The 26,240-nt window shown below is 37.3% G+C and overlaps 5 protein-coding genes across 6 annotated transcripts in view; 4 read left to right on the top strand and 1 right to left on the bottom strand.

The window, feature by feature from the left end:
- Window positions 1–165: 165 nt before the first annotated feature.
- LOC126372883 (sorting nexin-17) lies at window positions 166–11,333 on the top strand. Its single transcript, XM_050018818.1, has 8 exons — window positions 166–369; window positions 514–703; window positions 843–1,197; window positions 1,497–1,659; window positions 7,222–7,446; window positions 9,431–9,583; window positions 10,295–10,444; window positions 10,981–11,333. Exons 1-8 carry the CDS (start codon window positions 310–312, stop codon window positions 11,125–11,127), a joined length of 1,443 nt encoding a protein of 480 aa, XP_049874775.1. The 5' UTR covers window positions 166–309; the 3' UTR covers window positions 11,128–11,333.
- Window positions 11,334–13,702: 2,369 nt separating this feature from the next.
- Window positions 13,703–14,396, bottom strand: LOC126373005 (cytochrome b-c1 complex subunit 7-like). The gene is made up of 3 exons (XM_050018947.1): window positions 14,239–14,396; window positions 14,109–14,156; window positions 13,703–14,026 (listed from the first exon to the last, which is right to left on the bottom strand). The coding sequence occupies exons 1-3, from the start codon at window positions 14,267–14,269 to the stop codon at window positions 13,779–13,781; spliced, it is 327 nt and encodes a 108-aa protein (XP_049874904.1). The 5' UTR covers window positions 14,270–14,396; the 3' UTR covers window positions 13,703–13,778.
- A 1,630-nt stretch (window positions 14,397–16,026) lies between these two features.
- Window positions 16,027–16,347, top strand: LOC126373009 (uncharacterized). The gene has a single exon (XM_050018953.1). The coding sequence runs from the start codon at window positions 16,198–16,200 to the stop codon at window positions 16,345–16,347; it is 150 nt and encodes a 49-aa protein (XP_049874910.1). The 5' UTR covers window positions 16,027–16,197.
- A 143-nt stretch (window positions 16,348–16,490) lies between these two features.
- Window positions 16,491–20,217, top strand: LOC126372893 (lipoyltransferase 1, mitochondrial). 2 transcript variants are annotated; one of them, XM_050018830.1, is made up of 4 exons: window positions 16,491–17,036; window positions 17,266–17,373; window positions 18,439–18,640; window positions 18,885–20,217. In XM_050018830.1, the coding sequence occupies exons 1-4, from the start codon at window positions 16,491–16,493 to the stop codon at window positions 19,280–19,282; spliced, it is 1,254 nt and encodes a 417-aa protein (XP_049874787.1). In that variant the 3' UTR covers window positions 19,283–20,217. The 2 variants fall into 2 exon arrangements, with proteins under 2 accessions (XP_049874787.1, XP_049874785.1); XM_050018828.1 differs by having other exon boundaries at window positions 18,427–18,640.
- Window positions 20,218–20,311: 94 nt separating this feature from the next.
- LOC126372849 (uncharacterized) overlaps window positions 20,312–26,240 on the top strand; it is a 127,077-nt gene continuing 121,148 nt past the window's right edge. The window contains exon 1 of the mRNA XM_050018773.1: window positions 20,312–20,744. The gene's annotated coding sequence lies outside the window, so the exon portion shown is untranslated. The remainder of the gene's footprint in view (window positions 20,745–26,240) is intronic.

Here is a 26,240-nt window from a genome sequence, read left to right as displayed (position 1 = left end):
AGGGTTGCTACACCTTGACTCGTTTCTACCATTTCTACTACACCAAACAACCAAAAAACAACGCAGAGCTAACATTTTCTTCTAAGTGGAACGCGCTTGAAGTTCAGTGTCATTCATTCAATTATTCATTCGTTCACATCATGCACATCTCTATTTTTTTTATTATCTGTGGTCACAAGGGAAAGTGTTTTGAAACAAAGTGGGCGAATTTATATAGAAGGCGCAGGAAAATTATCAATTGTGTTAATGTTTTTGTGATTTATTGTTGTTTTTCTTAAAAGTTGTTATGCGTACGGAAGAATTGTAAAAATGCATTTCTCTATACCGGATTTGCAGCAATTTCACGATGACAATGGGATCTCTTATACGGTATTTATCTTGTTTTACCAATCATTGAGATAAAGGTTGTTTTCTTCATCACGGAGGACCTTGTAATTCGATAGGGCACGGGCGATGAGCAAAAGTGAATGTGAAGTATTTGTTTGTGTTTTACTGAGTGTGTAATGTTTTTAGGGCTACAATATTTATATAGATGGATTTTTCCACTGCACTGCTCGATATAGACAGCTGCTTAGCCTGCATGAGCAGTTGAAGGCTCAGAATCCTTGTCTGAAGCTGCCGGAGTTTCCGCCGAAGAAGATATTCCTCACAAACTCTCTACTGGAGGAGCGAAGGATCTTGTTAGAAAAGTACATACAACTGGGTATGTCTATACAACTACTTTAAGGGAATATATATATTTAATAATAACTTAATAACACGATCATTATCGTTGAGCTGACACAAATACTGCACTTAATGATTGCCATTGTCCATACTAAACAAATGACTATTTTTTTCAGTGGGCCAAAACCCGGTGTTGGCAAATTCAGATCTTCTGATCACATTCCTATTCTCAGCCCAACAAGAAACACATGGAGTTCGAATGCATGAAGTTGACATTGAAATCTCACTTATGAATGGTTATAGAATACCACTCTCTGTATCCTCTACAGATGCTTCCAGCACAATATTAGATATTGCATGTAATTATATAAATCTTCCAAAGGAGCTTGTCAAGTATTTCTCCCTATACCTTTTTAATTGGAGTTGTGCTAAAGACGGCCAGCCAGCTTTAAAGAAGCTAGAAGAATATGAATCGCCATACATATCTCAGAAATATGTGCGACCAGAGGACAAAATTGTTTTGAGGAAAAGGTGTGTTGACATTGAATATTATAATGGTTAGGTGTGGTGACCTTCACGACTTAAATTATTGTATGACAGACTACATATTTACCTACTGCAGTTAAATGTTTGCTTTTGAATTGTCACTTTTGAGGTGATTCTTGTATGATGAATAATAGTGATAACAAGCAAATTGTAGGTAATTTTTGGTATAATCAATTTTGTTCATAATTTTCCTTTATACCTATCCATTAGGTACCCTTGGTTTTTCTTAAATAAGGAATTTAGATTTGATAACATTAATTATTAATCTAAAACTGAACTTTTAGCTATTGGGATCCATGTTACGATGTAGATCTGATGATAGACAGAGTGTCCCTAGACCTCTTGTACCTGCAGATAATAGAAGACCTAGACTTGGGATGGATGACTGCTGAACCCGACACTAAGGACATCCTGTCATCTTATGAGTCAAAGAAACAAAAGAGAGAGGTAAGTGCTCCATTTTAATTAATAAAAACTAATATATAAATAATTAATTACTGACAAGTTGTGACTAGAATAACCATGCCTGAAATAAACATATATTTTAAATTAGGATGGTATTAACAAAGTAATCTCCGCCTTGAGACTGCCCTCAAGATCAAGTCAATGTGATATTTCATATATGTATATAAACAGGGACTTGAGCATCATCTTCAGGGCAGCTGAGATTAGTTTATAACACTTTTTTGCACATAATACAATATAATGTAGCTTTCACTAATATAGTCGCCTCTACCATTATAGGCGGCGAGAGCTCACCACCTATCATGTTGTCTAACAGACTGGTGAAGTGTGGGTACTTAGTACATCTGGTGATGGATGTACCTCAGACTTGTCTAATTGGAAATATAGTTGAAAGCTTATGTAAAACAAAACATGACACATAAAAAAATAGGACAAAACGAGTGGGTAGTTACAATAGATGGACTTATGCTACACAGAAATTTATGGCAGGGAACCTTAGGTTAATAAAAGTTTTAATCATAATAATATTGGGTTGGTCCAATGTCATAATTGTAATAAATAATAAATTTGAAACTTTTACAGACATTCTAAATAATGTGGGTGTCTCTTGCATGTACGTAGTATCTACGAATAATAATAATAAAGCTCTCTGTATTGATTTAGCTTATCTATTTGGAATGTGAGGTCAAGATGGAGAAAAGGTTCAATGGATTTTGTGGCCATCACAATAAAGTTATCTCCCCATTCATACAATTATGATGTCTAGTAAGTTGGAAAACAAAATGATAGCTGTAATGTACTATCATTAGAGATGCACCGACTAAACGCCGACTAATCGGACACTGGCCCCGATTCCTGCAGACACCGCCTAATTTTATTTTAGGTTATATCCGTCATTTTCGTATCCGTCGAAAAGGAAAGGGACGGATGATTCTTAATTTTAGAAAGAATGAGTAAATTAATGTGTCGGGTTATTGACTGACGTAAAATTTTTAGACGGTTGGTTTAGATTTGTGCTTAAAATTGACGTGTGTTCCATAAATTTTATGCTTGTCGATTACCCGTCCCTTTCCTTTTCGGCGGATAAGAAAAGGACAGATATAACTTAAAATAAAATTAGATGGTATTTACAGGAATTAGCACCATTGTCATAGCCGACTAGTCGGCGTTGAGTAAATTAGCTTAAACATTTTGAAAGTACTAAATGTCAATGACAATAATAATTACTGGTGTTTGTTTGTTTGTTTGTATACTCTTTATTGCTTTGGTGTTATGTATTATGTTCTTTATAGTTTCGTGTATATTTGCAACTTTAGAAATATTATTTTCCTACACTACATTATCTGGACAATTAGCCGACTAGTTGGCTTTCTGGGGCCAACTAATTGGTTAGTCAGACGAAGCTGTACACGGCCCATCTCTAATTATTATATCACGAATAACACATTTTTTATAAAGACTAGTAAGTAACTAGATAATTATGTGCTATGCATCATAGGTATAATACATTACTTGCGCTACATTATAGATTCACGTAGTATCTCGCTAATACTATACTATGTATAGTTTATAGGTACCTACCTATTATAAGAAAAAAAGGTATAGTTGCGTAATAAATACTATCAGGGGTCTGTTCAATAAAACTTACGATTGTAAATTACAATGACAATTTGATGTACATTGCGGAGTTAGTGATCACAAATATTTTGCAGTTTCATATTAGCTACGTGATGAACACCAAATTGTCGTTGTAATTTACAATTGTAAGTTTTATGAAACAGGCCCCTGGAGTTACCACATAGACCTATCTCACTACAACATAGATACATACATATACAGGGTGTAACTGTATAGATAAATAAACTCACGCCTTTTCCCGGTCAGGGTAGGCTAACACTATGGCTTTCCATGTGCTACAATCCTGACAGGTACTTCTTTTGCTTCGCCCACGCGCGTGCGTAAATCGCAGGTACGAAACCGTTTTTAAGGTCATCCCAATTTAGTAACTCCGTGGGTACGTCTTTTCTTCAGTCAACTCTATCTAACAATAATCTTCGCCTTAACACCGTTTTCTAATCGTCCATAACCTTATTACCTATTACACATCCATCTGAACTCAGATACCTTTAGGCTCTGCACGGTAACCGCGCCGCGCGCGGCACGAATTATATCGAAGCCTTCGACCAATAGCCGTTTGACGTCCATCTACGTAGATAGCATTCGTATCGTTTATTGGACGAAGCGCTCAATATAATTCGCGCGCGCGCGGTGCGGTTGTCATGCAAAGCCGGCTGCCCCTGGACGATAACCGTACCGCGCGCGGCGCGATTTATATCGAGGGCTTGGACCAATAAACGCAGCGCATGCTATCTATCATAGACAGACGTCGTATGACTATTGATCGAAGTCCTCGATATAATTCACGGCGTGCGCGGCACGGTCACCGTCGAGGGCATAGAAAGGTATAGAATATCTCGTAGATGCAAAATAAAAATGAATGACAAATACCTACTAAACTGGGTGTTTCCATAGAATCGACAATGTCTCATTGTGTGCAATACCTGTTTTATTGGAATTTGAACGATCATCTATCAATGTAACAGCTGCATACCATTTTATAATTTAATACACTGAGTCAATAGCGACTATGACGCTGATCAATTACCTACCTACCTATCTCGTTGAATGTATGTGCCGACGACGTGACTGTACATTAGTCACACTTCCATGAATTTCATTCGGTATTTTAAACGCTTAAAAATCTGCTTAAGTGAAATAACAATGAGTTGTGAATTAACTTAAAAGAAAAACATTCTGTAGGCGAATTGGCGACGCGATATAAGATGGCGGCAGTTCAAATACATAATGTGAATGCATACATTTATTTGAGATACCAAATGAATTACCTAGTTATATAAAATTCAAGGAATAGACGAAAGAGGTTGGAAGGGACTAGTGAGCGCAAAACGCGCGCCATACAAGTTATGAGCAAATAGTTCATACTTCAACTTTGCACTCCACTCATTCGAAAACTTTACGGCCCACGGCGCGCCATGAATATAAAAATGTCGTCTTGTGTATCATAACGTGCAGGACATCAAAAAAAATCTAATATCCACTATCATGCAAGGGAGATCCCTCCTTGTAACAGGAAAGCTAAAATCCTTAATATGATCGATTATTTATCAAAAAATACTTTTATAATGCAGTATTTTACAAAAAGTAATTATAAAATTGCAGCCTATCACATAAAATATAGGTTATGCGGCTATGGAATTTGAGAAGCAGTAGAGCTATCGTAGCTGTTTGCAGGAGTAGTAGTAAAAGAGAGTGGGGTTGAACCGGCGACAGCGGTTTTCATACAAAATGCGTTCGTGTATTTGGTTCTAATAGATTTAATTGCTGAATATTATTTTATCCTTTTAGTCACCCGTGGTTTGTGACTTTACTGAGTTTACAGTTTTATCTTCTATCGTGTGGTTTGTGGTGCGGATTACCGACCTCACCAACCCTGGTGCCAGGGTTATTATTGAGCCGCCATAGACCCCTGACATGGCTCATGTAACAAAATATCTACTTACATCAGACATATCACAAAAATCACTTTGTAATCCCTAGTTTGGTTAGGACATTACAGGTTGATCACCTGATTGTCCAAAAAGTAACATGATCCGTGCTTCGGAAGGCACGTTAAGCCGCTGGTCCCGGTTACTACTTACTGATGTAAGTAAGTAGTCGTTACATGAGCCATGTCAGGTGTCTTTGGCGGCTTAATAATAACCCTGACACCAGGGTTGATGAGGTTAGTAATTCACCTCACAAACCTACACGATAGAAGATGTCAGTGACATGTTTCAGTTGCAAGATAGTGTTATGAGAAATGCCTATCCTCGCAAAACACAAACTTGGCGGATTTTTTCTGTAACCATATTTTTATATCGATGATGATTATCATCAACACCAAAAACCTAAAAACAACACCCCGAGAAAAAATTCAAAAAAGAAAAAAAGAAATCAAAAATCTCTCGATAGCAGAATTTTAGGTGTTGTTGTTTCAGTCCGGCCCATGTCCATTCTTACATGAAACAGTACAGCTATTATAAGGATAATCTATTTATAACACTATAGTAGTGCATTGTTGTAAGTGTACCTAACTGATATGCGTAAATTGGTTTTATCCTGCCACTAAATACCTATTTGGCTAAAAACGTGATATGTTATTTGCACTGCATGTTTTAACGGCAAGCTCTGGCGTAATTGACACCTTGACAACCAAGCCAGTAGTGGTCCCTGGTTCAATTCGAAGTACCTAGTAACAGTGTCTGGCCAGAGGAATAAACGGCCTCCGTGGCCCAGTCGTTGAGCGTTGGACTCACGATCCGGAGGTCCCGGGTTCGAATCCCGAGACATATCACAAAAATGACTTTGCAGGCTGATCGCCCGATACTCCGAAAGTAAGATGATCCGTGCTTCGGAAGGCATAAGCCGTTGGTGCCGGTTACTACTTTGGTGATGTAAGTACGTAGTCGTTACATGAGTAATGTCGGGAGCGTTAGGCGGCTCAATACTAACCCTGACACCAGAGTTGATGAGGTTTATATTATTTCGCATTTTATTATTATGTTACATTAAAAAAAAAACTTCAGAATGCTCCGTTCCATACTGCTAGTCATCATGCGCTTAGCGATCACATTTTACTTTTGATCTTGACGGACATTGATTAAATTTATTTTTGGACACTAAACAATGGTTCTAGTCGTAAGACGATTTGGACGTTATCTTAAAAACCATTCCATCACACTTTTGTAACGGTTACGCCACATTGTTCCACCGAAGATAAACTGCATCAAATGCGTGTCACTGTCTAGACACGGAAAACACTTACAGGACAAACGAACAGGGCCTTATACCGATCTCTAATATAATGGTGCTAATTTCTGCAAACGCCATCTAATTTTATTTTAAGTTATACCTGTCATTTTCTCATCCGTTGAAAAAGAAAGGGACGGTAATCGACAGGCATAAAATTTATGGAATACACGTCAATTTTAAGCAGAAATCTAAAACAACCGTCTAAAAATTTTACATCAGTCAATAACCAGACAGAATTAAGTAGACTATTTTATTCGCACGGGTTATTCATTCATTTTAAAATTAACTTGTTGACAATCATCCGTCCCTTTCCTTTTCGTCGGATAAGAAAATGACGGGTACCTATAACTTAAAATACTCTTTACTCTTTATATGTATTATGTTATGTGAATTAGGTAGGTATTACGTTGCGTATGGAATAGTATAGATGCAATACGCTATTTCTCTGTCGCATTCGTGTCGCGGGAAATCTTAAATTAAATTTCCACTTTCGTCATCGTAACGAGTCGACATTAGGTGGCTAAGTACGGCCAAAGGTACGCTCGTTCAATCGCGGCGGAGTCCAAATCTGTTTACTTTTTTTAAACATTCTTAATTTGATTGTGGTATATCTCTACCATTTACACCCGCTGCATAAGTGTGAATCAAACTTACCTTCACAAACGATTTCAGTACATCGAACTGTCCCGAACACTCCGCCACTACGGCAGGATACCCGCGGGGGAAGCGGTAACAGACTCGAGCAACGTGGCGGGGGGTGCACCAGGGGTCCCCAGTCGAGTGAGGGTGTCCCTCGCGTCCAAGGAGTTGACTCTCATGACTGTCAACCAGCCGGTCCGGGAACAGCGGTACAAGGTCACCCGGATGCGGTGCTGGAGGATTACCACGCTTCATTCAGTAAGTTTATCTTTTTCAAAGCTTTTTTACTTTTTATATTAAGAGTTAAGGTTAATAATATCCGTAACATAGCGCACGGATATCGTGACCACTTATTATAATTAAACACACACATATAATAAATAATATGTGTCTATAATATGTATGTTTTATGTAGATCGTTTTAAGTTATTTATTTAGTTATACTAGTATTGCACCGTCCCCGACTCCAGTATGTAGCAAGTTCTTTCACCCTAAGGTTGCCTGGAAGCAGTTGCCATTTAGCAATAAGGCTGCCGATTGTACTTCTCTAGTCACTTTAGTAATTGTTTTTAGTGTTGTGTTTATATGTGCAATAAAGTTCTTTTGTATTGTATTGTAATTATATGCAGATACTGCAACACTAACGACTTGGACATCATTCGTAGCGCGGACTCTAGTGGTTTTTTTTTTATTATTCTATGCCTGAACCTCTGCGGCGTAATGCGCACCTTACCAACCAAGCCAGTAATGATCCCTGGTTTAATTTGATGTACCTAGTAACAATATTTGGCCAGGGGAATAAACAGTCTCCGTGATCCAGTGGTTGAGCGTTGAAGCCTATCGTCCATAATATAGATAGTCCATCATGTTGGAAAGGACATAATATCCCTTAATCGGTTTTTACGAAGGTGCCGTTGCTCGGAATGATAGGCTCCGTTCCATGTTTTTCCTTTGCTTCCAGTTCTCAGTCCAGCCACATTACATTGTTCATATATTATTTTAAATCCAATACATTGCAAGTACAGTCTAAGTTGCCTTTGGTTTTGGTGTCATACATCTTCTCAGCCCTCCTATGGGGCAATTCCTGTTCCGCGCGTCCTGTCCGCGTGGGTGGGCGCCTCTTACTTCAGTAGGCCGGAGTGAGATGGTGGCTGACTTCGGATAGGGACCCAGACCTACGGGGTATAACATAGAACCCTTGCCCAGGGGTACGGGTGAAGACCTCAACGGTTGAAGAAGCGCAGATGCAATGCAGAAGAGACGGGACAAGTCACAGGGACTGTAACCTGGAAACTGACAGAGGGCAGCAGTAACTGTCAGTACTATTCAAAGGTGGAGGATAGGAGTCCTAGTAAGGCTTTGAAATAGACTACTCAGGGCACCATCTCACACGAGTCAGACAGAGTACTGCGGGGCGGAAGGCAAGAAGGAAACCACTGCCCTATTTTTCCCTTAAAAATTTGTACGGAGAATGCAACGCCGACAAGTGCGTGGCTCTTAAATTATTGGTGATGACATTCTAAGTTTACTATAAATCCTTTATTCTCAGTAACAAATTCATCATGCCACCAAATATACAGAGATGACTTAAGAAAATGATGTCATATTATGTATTCAATTCAAAGTTATCGTCACGTATACATTCATAGACATACGTGATAACGCGCATGTCTCCCTTAGGTACGGAACACCGTATTCCCTTTGCTACGACCTGACACTCCATTTTCGTTTCATATACTCGCCAAATTCTAAAGAGACAGTCCGCGCGCTTTACCCATTACTCCTATTCTCCTCCACGCTGCTCCACTGCTATGGGTGGAGATGTTTGGGTCAGCAATCAAACCAGTGGCCAATTTCCAATCCGCCCGAAGGCGTCCGACTTGGTTTTACGATTATTAATTAGCGTGCCTTTAGGGATAGATTTCCATGATATAAAAACACTATCCTATGTTATACCCTAGGTCTCAGGCCTCAAACTATCTGCTTACCAAGTTTTATCTAAATCGGTTCAGCCGTTTAAGCGTGAAATGAAGTTACATTTATTACGTTTAAGCCTAAAAAATATGCTGCAACTCGCCTTTAAATTGCTGTGCCCAATCCGGGTCCATATGTGTTACTCACTTTATATTACCAACCTCCTACCATGTGGAACGCAATGATATGATTATGAAAAGGTACCAGACAGTCAGAGTTACCTTCGCATTTATAATATTTTTTTCATACACAATATTTATTTTTTCAGGTTGAACGAGCTCAAACGAACGGTCACGGGCCCTTGTTAGAGGACTCGAACAAAAACTTCGAGTTGTCGTTCGAGTATCTGATTAGTAAAGACAATTTGAAATGGATAACCTTGCGGACTGAGCACGCTACGTTCATCAGTGTCTGTTTACAGGTACGGTAACATAATAGTTGTTTAATCTCGTAAACGTCTTTAAGTTTGGAAAAGAAATGGAAAATATAATAGTATGCCTTTTTAGTTCTAAATATGATATCCTCGCCTTATATGAGTTCATACACTCAATTATTTATATTTCTCGTGTAAGTTGTTTTTATTATGTGTTTTGATTGTAAGTTATGTATTTTATAATATATGTTATTTGCTTTATATTTGTTACTGTGGTGTCCCTTTATAATAAACGTTTCTTTCTTTCTATATGTTATTATAAGGGAAACTACTGTCAACTATATTTTCCAATTATTTTTCATCAAGTCAAATTAAAATTCTACGTGTGCCGTGACTTCGTACCTACATTTGAAAAAAAATCTTTGTTACGTTTACCAATTTTTATGTCAAAATAAATTTCTATACAAACCCTGAGGTTTAAAAACGCCACATTGAAGCAATTTATCTAATAAAGCAATATTCCCATTTGACATTTGTTGATATTCAATGGGGCCTTCGCCCAATAATGTTACTAATAATGCTGTTACACGCTAAGCTAAGTCCTGGTTACTACTTACTGATGTATGTTGGCGTTAAGGTGCGTTAAGCTCAATGATAACCCTGACACCCGGGGTTGCTGAAGGTGGTCAACCTACACGATAGAAGAAGAGTAATCTGCTGTTTGAATGTCTATTCTAATGAGTAATTCGGATGTTCCAGTCGATAGTGGACGAGCTGATGCGTCAGAAGAACGGCTCTGGCCCGGCGTCGCCCCGCGGCGGCAAGCGCGGCAGCCTCACCTACCTGCGACGCGACGGCTCCAGCCAACTGATAACGCCTTCGTCTTCTAGCGACACTCTCAGCTCCACGGTAACTTTCACGCATATTCATAGTATACATTAATGCGAAAATAACACTTTTTAATAGGCTAATTTCCAACTAGTCAAAACAGACACTTTTTACTAAAAGTAAAAACATGAAATTACTATGGAATTTCTATGCAACACACTGTGACGTCGTCATAGAAAAACGTGATACAATGTCGGAATTAGTACCTATTACATTTTTCTTGATTAAAAATAGAAAATGAGAAAACGTTAGTAATCAGAATTTCATACTTTATCTTTGACCTAGGATGCTACCCAATTCTCACTAGTTCGACAGTCGGACAAATGGGAAAAAATCATCAGTTCGATCGTCGAACGAGACTAATGAGACTAGTGGGAACATACTATTTAGGACACTATTTATTAATTATCATTTTCTGAAATAAATTTTCGTAACACACTACCTATATCTAGTGATATTCTTAGTTTTATTTTGAAAAGTAGGTAACTCATATCATTCATCATACTTATCTTTAGAATTGCAGTTTCTTTCAACTAATATAATCATTGTAATTTCAGAACGGTGATTCATACAACTCTGGAAGCTCAAGGGAAATATTCTCCGTTCAGAAACTGACTGAGAAATTCGCGTCTGTCGCCTTCAAATCCGGCAGAGATTGCGTCGAGAACAACGCCTTCGAGGCAATAGGTGACGAGGAGCTCTAAAGATGCCAATTTAATTGTAAAGTCTCGAATAATCGAATTGAACAACGGTCAGTGATAACTGGGCGAAATACCTAATGACGATTACGGCCATTGAAGTTGGTAAGCTCGTAAAAAATACTTATTACACACTAATAACAAAGAAAACATATCGAAGTTTAAAAAAAAAAACATGCATTTGGTTGGCCAGAATGTCAGAATGTGGCCTTGTCTGAATTTTGTTACATTCCAAAAAAGAAAATCTGGTACCACACGGTCCATAATTCTAGCTATTAAAAAACGTATTTCGCCAAGTTGGAACCGCCTTTAAATTCTCCAAAGAAAAATCATCACTGCAAAACAAAGTTGCCAATATTGTATAGATGTATAGTAATTAGAATATATGTAAAATGTACAGTTAATCTGTCGGCTCTAATATGAGTAATTTATATTCTAAGCAAAGTTAGGCTATGAATGTCTATATATTAATTGTATGTTTCAATCGATCAAATATCATCTTGCCATAGTATAAGTAAAATATTATAGTGAATTTATCTTTTATCAATGAAGTCGGTTATCAGAAACTCACATATTTCCGTCTACAACGCCATAAAATGCACAACTATACTTCTTGAATATGCAAGACTTAGCAATTAATATTTAGAAACTGTAGTTCAATGAGAATTTATGTAGAATATGCCTAGTCGGTAATACGTCTGTTAGATTTTATACGTTTATTTGTTTGCTACGGAAAACAGGGGATGCTAACTACACCATGTTTGTAAGGGTATAAGGCGACCTAAATGTACGCGGGGTTTTTTAAAACCACTTGGAAAAAACAAGTGAGGATGTCCTTTTTGGTTGTTAGGCCTTTGATAGTATTTTCTTCTCTTATGTAACTACAGTAAAACATTATGTTATACCCTATTTAATATAGCACGAGTACAGTGATATATGTCTTGTTTCTTTCGCATTAGGCAATGCCTATGGCAATGCACTGTATATCTCTCTCCTGCTGTCTTTCTAATCCTGCTACGTTAAATAAGGTATTGTGACTCTCTTGTAGGATTGCGATTGTGTTGAGGGTTCTGATGTAAGTACATAGTTGTTACATGAGTCATGTCAGAGGCCTGTGGCAGCTCAATAATAACCATGACACCACAGTTGATGAGGTTGGTTATCCACCTCACAAACCACACAATAGAAAGTATTGTGACTGTATACATTGTACTAAGTAGTTAAAGTGGACGGCCAAAGGATGCCAGGCCTAAGAACAACAATGCACACCATATCACCAAATCCTAAATATAGTAAACTAATACGGCTCAGGAATGTCACATTCAATTAACCCTGTGTACATTATAATGGAAATGTTATTTTAAGTTTGTAATCTATTACTTTACCTCTCTTACTCTGAAGCTTTTAAACATGCATTGTTTTTTACTGTATTACGTTTTTATCTTCTGTCCCATATAACTTTAGCAAAGAATACCTAAGTAATCTCTTTGATTTACAGATCTACATTATATTGTACATGGGTCGTTCTTCTTTTTTATCGACAATAAAAAGACATTTTCTCAATTTATCGGATTTAACATCTTTAAAATTATAACGGCATTAAATATTTTAAAACATCATATAAAGATGTGTCTGTAGAGGACCATTCAGAGGTTCTCTTTATCTTGGTAACATACTTTTCTTTGTAGACACATTCCAAAAAATATTGTGACAGAGTGGTCCTTTTCATCGGAGACAGCATTTTAATTTACCACTCTGTCACAGAATTTTGTGAAAAACAATCAAGCTTCTTTAAGGACTAATTGAGGAACCGATTAGTATTTTACTTATATTTTGAGTATAATAAGATAACTATATTTTTGGACAATGGAAACATGAAACAAAATTCTAAAACATAACTTATCAGAAGCAGAACGAAGGACAGATCATTGTCGATAAAAAAGAAGAACGACCCACATGTTGTTTACAGTTATTATTGACATGTTTAATTTGTTTATATTTTATACAAAATATGACAACTATGTGTTATGATCTAAAAAGTTATCTTGAATAATCTCCTTTATGCAATTAGGGTTAGTTTATGTTATCTTGTTATTAGTATCCAACTTTTTTATGTACCATTGTTTAGAAAATATTTATGAATTATTTAATTATGGACCAAACTGATGTGCAGAAAAGTACTCCCATATCAATGTATACTGTTGTTTTTACACATTTATTGTGCCCATATCATTTTTTTATATACTTTACATAAAATCAAAATAATTTCAAAGGGACCATGTTAGTTATTTAAAACATTCAATTTTACTATTTCTTGAAAACAAGAATATTTGCCCTAAACTAGCGGCCATAACTATCTTTTGCCATATTATCAGTTTCTCTTATTTGTTTACTGTATTTGTATACTCTATTTTAAACTATAGGCAATAATAAAATGTTTCTGTATATCAGGTGGTTTTACTTATTCTCTTTTTGTGTTATGAGAATTACCCTAGTTATCCAATCATTTTATCTATTTAAAAGTTAATAATAAAATGATACTGGATAATTGAACATGCAATCTTCCCAAAAGAAAAACTGCTGAACTTAATATGCTATATTTATTAATTTTTAAATAGTAACATTACTCTTACAGCTATAAGCAAAATATGGTTAAATTAATACTCTTTTTCCCATTTCTCACGCTCTTGTCTTTCCTTCGCCACTTGTTCGACAACCGGAGTAAGGTAGAGTTTATCTTCTTCATACTTTGTCCACTCCTCCTTGGGTAGGATCTGCTTCACGATGGAAAGCTGGACAGCACGGACGATGCGGTAGTTGCGTTCATCGACAACGTGCTGCGGGATGCGGCGGAGAGCCTCTTTGACGTCAGGCGTCTCATGGAGACAGTCGTCACGCAGCAGACCTACAAGGTTATATCAAGTTTGTAACTTTATCATAACAAGTCTTTACGAACAAAAATACACATTATAAATCACATAACATACCATACTGGTTAAATCCTGAAAGGTTGTAAGCCCATTTCTTCAGGGCACCTGAAAAACAACGTATTATGTAATAGCTAAAATACAGTATACAGTTAAAGAAAGATGTAAGTATTTTATTTGATAAACTTACTACGTGCTACTGCAGTAGTTCTGAATGCCATTTTATTTACAATTTAAGCCTGCTTCACAAGAATTTGGATGCCTGATAATCAAAAGGTTTTTCGTTTTCGAAAGATGGTCACAGAAATGTCACTTGTCAATGTCAATTTTGTCACACATGCAGAAGATTTGACTTGACTGACAGTGGCAGCAAATATTGTTCAGAAAAACAGGACAACGATATACGTCATTTATAGTATAGACAAGGATAGCCGCTGATAATTGGAACGCTCGAATACATTTGTTAGTTGCCATACTAAAATAATTAAAAGTGTTTTAAATAATATTCAGGCGGGAAACCAAAGACCAAGTACTTGGTCTTTGCGGGAAACCGTTACAAAATATTCATTACTGAAACGGCGGTTCTTCAGTATTCTTCTTTTTATTTTCTCGAATGGGTTGTGAGATCAATAACCGCCCTCGTAAAATCGGTGCCAGTCAGAACAGTATTATCTTTCCTGAATCCATTGTAGGGTTCAGGCCCAGGTGATGTACTGGAGAAAGCCTAGGCAAGTAGGCGAGTATTTCAACTCCGAAGTTTATACATAATAATATGCTCGGTAGTCCCCTGTCTCCAGCTAATAACATAATGATGCTATGGAGCTACTTTTTGGATGTTCCAAACTCTATGTTCCAAACGTTGGAACTATGTCTAATAAGCAACATCCGATCAAAACAAGATCAAAATAAATGGTTGATAGGGATTGCTTACTTTCGATGTAAAATAAATAAAACGTTCAAAGTAATAAAACGTTATGGCGGTAATACAATCTTCAAGAAGATTCACTATGTCAGTATAAATAAAGACAATCGTGCCGCTATATTCCTTGGGTACAAGCAAAGTCGTACTTGCGTTACTAGTTTTTTTTCCGTTAGATTTGCCTCGAATCAATACTGCTCAGCCGGCCAAATGAGGAGCGTTAAGGCCTGAGGTTGCCCAGGTAGGTGCAAACGTTAACTCAACGATTAGCGCTTTAATAGGGCAAAATTCGACCACTTCGCCCGTCTCGATAAGTATTTGCTGCCGCTAGCTGATTAGCTCTATAGATAGATAGATAATCGTGTCTACGTTTTACGGACGGTGATATTATTTTCTATTGTCTTGAAGCGGAATGTACATATTTGGAAGCTGCTGCTACTAAGAATTTATGTGATGAACAGCGTCGAAGAAGTGTCTAAAAGGCTTGAAGTAGAGCCAACGATCATTGGAAAATAATAGATCTAGGTCAATGTAGAGGGTGGCGGAGGTTTTTATAGTTCGGTCATAGAAAATAGAAACCATAATATAAATAGAAACCTAGGCGGACATACCCTAATTTAAATTTGAAAGCTCTGAAACTAGTCTTGTCCTTCACTAATAATATGTGCAAGAAAGAGATGCAAGTTATTGTAGGCTGCACGGCGTTTCGGATAATTATTCGGATATTTTTTTATAGTCAGTAACTATAAATACTAAAATGCCTCCTCTCTATTAATGTCAAATTAGACTGTCAATAAAATCACATGAGAGTTGGATTCTGCGTTAAAAAATAGAAATATTCTTACGTGTACATTTTAGCCAAATTTAGATCTTGCTATTATCATAGTCTTAGTTACTAATCTCTCCGTTTTGCAGAAGCGATAAAGTTGCGCGTGGCTCGTTCGTGCTCCTTATCATGTTTGTGTGCTTGCCTAAGTGAACTTCGGATGCCCTCGCCCGACCCCGGCTCCCCGGCCCCCTTATCATTATCAGCCTGAATAAAATGAGACGGCGGAAGGTAATTATAATCAATTCATTACATATCGTCGCGCTAACGCTTGCGCTAGCCACACATTGTTCTTGCAATCATTGTAGCTAACGTGCGTGTACTATTGTGTAGTTTCAAGTTTTTGGAGTGTTAATTTTTAACGTGTTGTGATTTTTTTATCCATCCTGCATCCAAGAGGAGGAATGCCAAGTGACTGTCGAGACTGTTTGGGTATTCGTCATCGGATCAGCAGCCTGCACCAGACCTGGAAGTGGCTGCATCAAACCATCGCCCTTCACGAGTACCTGATCTCCCTCTCTTCGGCGGACACCGACGCCTGTTCTAAGCAGTAATTGACCTCAAGCACTGTTTGGACTTTTATTAGCAACATAGTAATAGATATAGTTAGATATACTTAAACATATTTTACACTTAATTACTGCCTTTAAAAGGTTCATACAGAAAAGTATCCGTTTGTTAAAGTAAATAAGAGAAAATGGCTCAGTCAATGATGAAGAAGATTGCCATGAGCAGTGCCTGTGTGTTGGTGGGGATCACACGTAGGTCTAGCACTCGCAGCCTGACTATGGGCTGCAAGAACCTGTCTGCTAAGAGGAAGGAGAACAAACTGCCTGAGGAGGGGGAGGTCACAAAGTCAGTGTTTATGTCCCAATCCACTGACATTTACACCAACCTGGCTCTAGAGGACTGGATGTACCGCAATATGGACTTCTCTAACCACCATGTGATGATGGTCTGGAGGAATGAGCCTTGTGTGGTAATTGGAAGACACCAGAACCCTTGGTTGGAAGCTAACGTGCCTTATCTGAGTGAGAGTGAGATTGCCCTGGCTCGCCGCAACAGTGGCGGTGGTACTGTGTACCATGATCGTGGCAACTTAAACATTACTTTCTTTACTCCAAAAGAGAGGTACGACAGGAAGTACAACCTGGAGCTGATAACAAGAGCTCTATACAGAGAATATGGGGTCAAGTCTAGCATTAACGAGCGACAGGACATCGTTGTACGAGACAAATACAAAGTATCCTTTACAAAAAAACAGTAACATTCATTATAGTTTATTTTGAATGACTTTAGATAACAACAAAGACATTTTAAACTTTAATTCCATAACACAGTTTTCCCAACATTTAACTTTCTTGTAACAAGACTCCTTGTTGAAACAAGACTCCTTTGCCACACAATTTTCAATTGACAAGAAATTCAACAATACAAAAACATATTATTTCCTTAACCCAGCAATCTACTAGGTGTCTGGTACTGCTGCAAAAGTTGGCCGTTTGACTGCCTATCATCACTGCACCCTTCTAGTCAATGCCAATAAGGCAGATCTCAGCAAAGCCCTGGCCAAACGAGAGGTGAGTGCAATGTCCAAATAAGACTGGAATTTTATTTTTATTTCTTTTTATTTTCAAAGAAGATCACTTTGTTTTGAAGATTTATGAAATAGTTGATTGATTAGTAGTAAATTAGAATTCTGTGTCTTTTAGATTTTGCCTATCTGAAGTGCAGATAGTTCTAAGGAAATTCAAGTGATATTCTTTATGTTTTTAGAGTAATTTGCTATTGCATTATAATTACATTTTTAGTGTTATTAGAATAACCCACAACTAATATTAATAATTTGTTTTAAATATTTACTCAAAACATCTTCAATTTAATTATTTACAAAGGTAATGGTTACATTTATCAATAACCATCCATATAGTAACATGTTATGTGTCTAAAGTAGCTGACCTATATTAGCTTTTGTTTTGATTGGTTTGAATGTTTATGCATATTAGAATGATTAACCAAATGCTCAACCTTCGATTTTAAGTAACCAAATCAATCTTTGTTTTTAAACAGTAATGTCATTGAATTCTTGATTGTTTTTATGCATATTATATTAAGTATGTTGCATATTAAGTTACCGAAGGGATCCATGCCTATGAAAAATATTGAATAAGGGTATTATTTAACACAAAAACATGTTTTAATACTACCAGTGAATAGTTTGTTGAGCAATTTTTACATATGCAGTGATGGCAGAGGTCAAACTTGTTGCTTATGATGATTCATTGTCTTTGTTACTGTACAAAAACATTGAAACTTATTGTGGATGCAATGCATTGTACTATTAAGGTTGATGGGCCCATTTTATATATTTTCCTACACTTCATTAATTTTAATTGAAGATGTTTTCTCTCTTCATTAATGGAGGCATTTGTAGATATTTATATCTCTCATATTATTTACAAGTATAATAGTTTCTTCTTTCCTGCTCTACCTGCTCTACCTTATCTAACCACTACTTCCTTACCATCTTCCTTTAGCCTTCCAAGAGCATGCGCCTGTACACTAACAGTGTTAGCGTGACTAACAATCCTGTCCCTCCGGTCATAAGTTTAAGGACGTTTAATTTCATCTAGCATGGCATACAGACTAACGCCACGTTGTCGACGCCGTCTCCGGTGGTCAACCTGGGGGAAGTGGACAACCGCGTGACAGTAGACAACCTGCAGACGGCCGTCGGCTACGAATACCTTCGCACGCCAGCCTTGCACCTCGAGGACGGCGGCCAGAACCAGATCTCCAAGCAGCGAGGGTTCCAGTTCATCAACCCGACTGACGCCTGGTTCCCAGGTTTGTAGTTTTATCTAAACACTAAAAAAAGTATAGTATTTACGCTAGTTTCATTTTCTAGAATGTTTCTTCCCTTAAATTAATTCAGATTCCACATGTCATGTATGTAAGGTTTCAAAATAAAACGCCTATTTGTTACCGAATTTACACTCAAGAAATCAGAGGACATTTCTTTCATAAGTCTCAACTAATGTATCCCCATTTTGTGATATTTTTTGTTTATAAATACGCAACTCTTCAACAGGTCTTGATGAGCTTAAGAACGAGCTGCAATCGTGGGACTGGTGCTACGGGCGCACTCCCGAGTTCACGGTGAGCCGCGCCTTCCCGGTGCCCGCGGAACTGCTCGTCGAGCCCTCGCGAGTATACTCTGCGACACAGGAGCTCGTCATCAACATGACGGTCGAGAAGGGCCTCATCAATGACGTCACTCTGAGCATCCCGCCCGGTCTGGTAGAATCCGGATTCCACGGCGAAGCCACCTTCATCACCGGCCTCAAAGGCAAGCGGTTCACCTCAGAAGCTCTCGCCGCCCTACAAGACGCGATGCTCACCAGACACCTCACGTCTGACGTCAAGAAACTCGACGAAAAAGAACAGTTTGTCGCCAAATGCTTCGATCAAGTGGTCAATACTATGTAAGTGTTCAGTGTAATCCTATAGGTGCTAAAGATTTTAGACTAAGTACCACTACTATGGACTCTAACATAGATGTTTATCATTTGGCTGTAAATTTTGTATAAAGTTGGGCGGTCTAGAGGCCGGCTTATGTAAATACTCTGTATATTAAAATTATATTTTTGTTCGTGCAACAAACTAAATTGTATCTTACTATACTTGTGTCCAGCTTCCTATGCCTACTAACAGATTTTTCACTTAATAAGGTCTATGGTGTTTCTTGTTGTTATTAACTTTCAACCTGCTTTGTTATTATTATGTGTTCTTTTAGTTTAGTGTATTATTTTTAATTTTTTAGACGCACAGTGTGCTACGGCACTTACAAGAACTATTATAGAATATTGCTTTGCGATTTTCACGTCTCAATAAGGTGTGGTACCACTCTGTGTGTCTATGCAAAAACACGCGAATCGCACCTTTGTGCAACGCTACAAGAATGCATCATATCATTTGTTTTAATTAATTAAATTATAATTTTATAACTGATTTTACTTATCCGTGTAATGTTACTTATCAAACATATATAGTGTAGCATTTAATTGTATCATTGTATCGTAAAATAGGCTTCCAATAACTTGTTAACACAGAGACCATTTCGTAACCTGCGCCCTTGATTTTATAAGATCTGCCCTAAAGCGGGGACTTTTTTGTATGAAATGGATATTATTATATAGTTGTATAATTACATTTTAAGTTTTTTTGTAGAATTAGCTTTAAATGTGTATTCGTTGGTTCTTATCATCATCTTTATATTGTTTATACTTTGATTGTGCGACGATTTAGAGCAGCTAAATCAAATAAGGAACCATGTATGGGTATATTAAGCAATATATGTACAATCCCCAATATATTGTTTGGTGAACTTATGCTGTAATAAACGCTTATGAAAATTTAAAAAATATTTTTCATTTGAAGTATATATTGTAATATGGTACACGGTATCCTTGCCTATTCTTAAGTTGAATAAGAATGATTAAAAGTATTGATTCTACATGAAGGCTCAAGGTGAGGGTCGACGGTTAAGCTTCAATAAGTTATTATATTGAGCTTAATCACCAGAAAATATGTGGCGGAGGCGTAGATATAGTTAACGAGCGCCGCCGTGGGCCGGGGCATCAATGCCGGCTGGAGGCATGTCCTCGGACAACAAAACCTGCTCCGAGGCTTCTTCCTCTCGCTTTCCGAAGAGCGTCGAGTGGTAGTGGTCGGTGGCCGCGCACCGTCAGTCTGCGCTTGCACACAGCGGCGCACGCGCACCGCCCGCCATATTGATTCTCCGCTCGATACCGCGCGTTGCCATGACAACCGCGTAAACAAACGCTCGATTCGCGGGAATTTTCGGAACGTTTTGTATTTGGACAAAAGTGCATTGTTACACAGTAAACATTCACACACGCATGTTAAGAGGACTTAACTGATAACAGAAGTAAGTATCTATTGAGGATAACAAATAGATAAGATTTACTAACAATTTATTATCGGCTTTTATTAAACTGATAATTGATACTTAAAATCAACAAGATATCTATAGGTGTGTAAAAGTTTCTCAGGTACGTACCTACCAACCAACCTGATATAAAAAAGACCATTGATAACATAATTTAAATGTTTTGATTATGGTAGGTACTAGGCATTATTTACCTCTTAGCGTAGTATTACTTACTTATTCTTTATTCTATGCTCGTAGCGTAGTATACAGGTAGCTGCTATCTACGGACCTACTTAATGTTATTTTCTACACGTTTTAACTATAATAATAGGTTACCTATATCGTATCCTTTTGAAGTTGTAACTTAGAACTTGTAACTTTATGAAATGACATTCGCTTTAGCATATCTAGGTATTAATTAATATTAATGACTGACCATGTTACCTGTGATTGGGCCGATTTTCCCTTCGGGTTGGAAAAGCAGACAGTTGATCACATCTTCAGGTTCGGTAAGCGGACCCTGATAAAAAAGATGATGAATGCCTAACAAATTAAAAAAAATACTTTTACATAGGCACCTACTTATTTAGATCCGCAGTTTACATTCTACTAGGTACTTAATTACCTATTATATTATCATAATATATTTGATTTTAGAATATCAATTACTTATATTTCTTTAGTTATTCAATTCTTTATTATTCGTACAGTAAGTTATGGTTGAATGAAGTACTATTGCAATACAATATTTATTTTATAAGATCTACTGTACTTACCATTCTAGAGCGAATAAATTTATTTCATTTCATATACCTACCTACCTATCTTACTAATAGGCTAACTGCCTATTACATAGGTCATTTGCTTTCTAGATCTGTTTGAGTAATTTAGTAAACACACTTAATGGAAGACCGGAAGATTGCTCCGGAGATTTATTTCCGGGAGCTTAATAACTTCTGGCATTAAAGGAATTAGCTTTGTGGTGTCGTGGTTCCACTCAAATTACGAACTGAAAGACAAATATGGACATTAATAAACGTCTGGGGTAGACACTACATGGACCATGTCAGGGGCCTTTGGCGGCTTAATAATACAGTGACACCACCCACGGTTGCTGAGGTTGGTCATTCATCGCACAACCCGCACGATAGAAGAAGAACGTCCTAGGATGTACACAAGCAAAAATCAATTCAACACAACACATACTTAGCATAACATCACGCCTGCATCCCCGAAGAGGAAGGAAGAGGATATAGGTATCCAGTCAACAACTTGCTTTAACTTTTGCTTTTGTTTTGTCGGTCCGCGGAGGTCTGTGTTGCGCTATGTTGTTTTACTTTACTTTTACTAAATTATTTCTGTACCTAATTCCTTCACTTGTGTGGGTCGTTAGGTCAGTGACCATATCAACCCTATTAGGGTGACTATTAAGCCGCTAAAGGCCCATTATATAACTTATGTAATGACTACATACTTACTGAAGTAAATAGTAACCGCGACTGCTTAACATGCTCTCCGAAGCACGGATCATGTTGTTTTCGGACAATCAGATGATCAGCCTGTAATAGCCTAAACAAATTAGGGATCACAAAGTATTTTTTTGTCCTTACCGGGAATCACCGAATCTCGGAACTGCAGATCGAAATACCATCTCTTTAGTAGACCACGAAATAGAAGAAGTAAACCCACGCCTATGACTGTCCTCATAATACTTATTGGAGTAGGTAGAGCCACAGATCGTCACGAGATTATGATATTGTGTTGAATAAGTGTCCTTGTTCCTGAGTAGCAGTATTGCAATTTAACCTAAATTATGAATAAGTAATTATTAAAGCTAATACATAATAGTTTTTTTTCCGTATAAAAAAACTTATTCGTGTAATTAACGCTTTGTGCGTTTTTTGTTATTTTGCATTACTCTTATCTTAAACTTATTTTGCATTACTTAGGTATTTAAAATAGGTATCTAGGTACGTACGTAGTTCCGCGTAGGTAGGTTGTTGTTTATTTCAAATAATTTTGCATTTTAAGCACAAAGAATTTCCTATAAGCGTTCGTGACACGCAGACTTCTCTCTCTCTCTCTTTATTTAAGAGCTGCGCTCTTGTCGGTGGAGTAATCGCCATTACTCCATACATTACGCAGACTTGATGCTAGATAATTGTCATGGAGATATATTAAATCGCGGGTATTTCTTAGGTAGTTTAGAACACATTAAGTAGATCTCTGACTACACTAAAAATTTTATTATATTAGATGTCATCCTTCTTTGCATGCGGTAATGTGTAGGTAGCGTTGAGAGTGCGAAGTAGGTTACTAGAGTAGGTACCTATTGCAAATATTAGCAAAGATGTTCGGTTACGACGGAGTGGACGTCAGGCAATAAACTTCAGCGGTTTGTTAAGCATACTTAGTTACAGTTTAAGACCTAAAGTTTAGATTAATGGGGAACTTATATAGGTACCACAAAAAAAAGTTTTCATCTCGAGCTCCTCCGTGCTTCGGAAGGCACGTTAAGCCGTTGGTCCCGGCTGCATTAGCAGTTGTTAATAACCACCAATCCGCACTGGGCCCGCGTGGTGGTTTAAGGCCCGATCTCCCTATCCATCCGTAGGGAAGGCCCGTGCCCCAGCAGTGGGGACATTAATGGGCTGGTGATGAACTGATGATGATGATGTTGATGATATAGGTACCTACATAATCGTAAGTTAACCAAAGTGCTTCTATTTTTTTAATGTCAAATGCAAAATAAATAACAAATAAATAAGTAAACGAATGATCGTCAAACAAAATGAACATCAATTATAAGATATGGTGTATTAGTGTAGCACTGTACGGTCACGAGCATTAATATCACACTAGAGCACTTAGTGCACTTTGGTACCATGTCACATTAACTTTTTTGACAAATTGAACTGTAAGTCTCACTAAATGTCAAATATGTTAGTGCGACAGAATCCTAAAGTGGGTACATTTTATTGCTCATGACTGTACCCACACGTATTATATAGGGCCAAACACATCTACACGATTACTTATACGTGACTCCTAAAGGGGTGCATAGAGCTTCAAGTCATTAATAAAATAACCCATAGCTACTCGCATTGTATTACTACACACCTTGAGACGAATATTCGTACCTAGGTACCTACCTATTTAAACACTTCTTCACTTCATGTATTAAACATACTTTTTACAAATGCTCAGTTATTATACAAATCTATACTTTCTTGCCCTAATGTGTCACGATTAAAGCTATGTAATAATCAATTTACGTTATGTGTAGGTAGGTACTGTTATAGTGACGGCAATCCTAAACATATGATTCCGCTTAGAAATCGGTTTCCTTTGACCGGCGCACGCGCTGTCGAACCTCGACACCGAGTCTGTTATTACAACACGTCCTTACCTTCAAAAATTAATATACTTAGCTACTAATTTACGTATATAATTATTTACTTGTTTCAACTTTTTTAAATGTTGATATTAAAGTAATTACGGAATGTAGGCAGCGCCTAGGACAGGAGGCTTAGGGTAGGTATGGGGGTGTTTTTTACTGTACTTATCTAAATAGTTTTAGGAAAGAATATTTTGATTTGATTCGACAGCGGTAAGTAGAAAGTCTACAGGGATATGAACATTTGCCTATCAGTGGGATAAGACAAGTATTTAGTAGGTATTTAAGGCAAAGTTGTAAGTAATTACAACTTATGTAATAGTTACAATTAACATTACGCTGTTCAGAGTTCAGCGATAGCTTGTACTAAAAAAACCTACCTTTCTACTAGTGTTTGTTCTATACTCGTAAGCCTAGTTATATACCTGACCTAGCGTATCTAAATAGTAATATTTTCACCACCACCACTAATTTAAGAGCCACGCTCTTGTCAGTGTAGCATTCTCCATGCTACTTTTTAGGGAAAAATAGGGCAGTGGTTTCCCTCTTGTCTTCCGCCCCGCAGTACTTTGCCAGACGCGAGCGGGATGGCGCCCAGAGTGGTCTATTTCAAAGTCGTATTAGGACTCCTGTCCTCCGCCTCTGAATTATTATTTATAGACTGAAAAAAACATAACATAAAAAAAATAAGTATTACGAATGATTCTGTTCTGCAATATGCAAGCAAGTGCAATATGCAGATTGTCTTTTCGGCTCTGCCCGCCCCATTAAGGATTACGGACATGAATTAAGTATACATTATTATACGTATCTAAAACAAAAATTATAGGCGTACCTGTTTCATGCTGTGTTGACCATATTAATATGATGTGTAAACAAACCGGATATGCAATACGTGAGCGTTAACTTTTTATGGCAATTCATTATTCCATTAGAGGTGCGATAATTTGCAATCACTTAGAAATGACATCAGCGATTGCCGAGATATGCTCTCTGATTACTGGTTGTCTTCCTAGTGCGAATATAGGAAATGCTTTGTTAGTTTATTCAAATAAGATTTAGACTTAGGTCTGTCTAGAAAAAGATTTGCTTATTAGGTATCTTACCTATTAATGTAGTATTCCTACGGGGTATAACGTAGAACCCTTGCCCATTGACACGGGCGAAGACCTCAACGGTTGCAGAGGCGTAGATGGGAGCCATCCGTATGGTAATAAAGGACGGAAGGGGCAAGTCACAGGGACTGTAACCTGAAACCTGATAGAGGGCAACAGTAACTGTCAGTACTATTCAGACGCGGGGGACAGGAGTCCTAATACGACTTTGAAATAGACTACTCTGGGCGCCATCCCACTGGAGTCAGACAGAGTACTGCGGGGCGGAAGGCAAGAGGGAAACCACACTGCCCTAAATTTCTCTAAATAAGTAGCATATAAAATGCTACACCGACAAGAGCGTGGCTCTTAAATAAATTAATGAAGATGATAAAGAATAATAACATCTAGCGTAAGTACAAAAATAAATTAATTAAGAAATGTTTAATACTTACCTACCTTACCTACTTTGTTGTTGCACGTTTTGGATATTAATTACTTAATACCATAATTTTCCTTTACACGGTAAAATGTAATCAATTTTTATTTTTATCCAGGTGCGATTAAAAATAACAAACTTGGTTCTTACCGAGCGTAATAAAGTAGTTATGCGATTTTTTGATATAATAGCTGATTTAAAAACTATAAGTAATATACTTATATAGGTGCCTAACCTGATTTTTTTATTGTGTAATTACCTACTTTAACAAAATCAATATGAATTGAGTCAGTGAACGGAACTTACGCCATTTTTTAATGTAAATGTTTTTACTGAATCATAAACTACTTACGGCTAATATAACTTTATTACGAACTCTTCATTATTTTCTTGCATTTCCTTTTTATGGTGCATGTTGTATCATCAGTCTAGTTGCTTTCGAATAAGAAAAAAACTATCTTTAGGTACTTACGCGTTTGTTTAAATTCCTGCGTGCTGCTACTTTTTAACCAACTTCAAAAAGGATACAGGCTATCTATTTGAACCGTATGTATATAATATGT

Source organism: Pectinophora gossypiella, chromosome 2 (assembly GCF_024362695.1).
Source record: "Pectinophora gossypiella chromosome 2, ilPecGoss1.1, whole genome shotgun sequence".
Classification (NCBI taxonomy): domain Eukaryota; kingdom Metazoa; phylum Arthropoda; class Insecta; order Lepidoptera; family Gelechiidae; genus Pectinophora; species Pectinophora gossypiella.
Note: the sequence above shows the minus strand (reverse complement) of the source record. Positions and strands in the feature narration are given on the sequence as shown.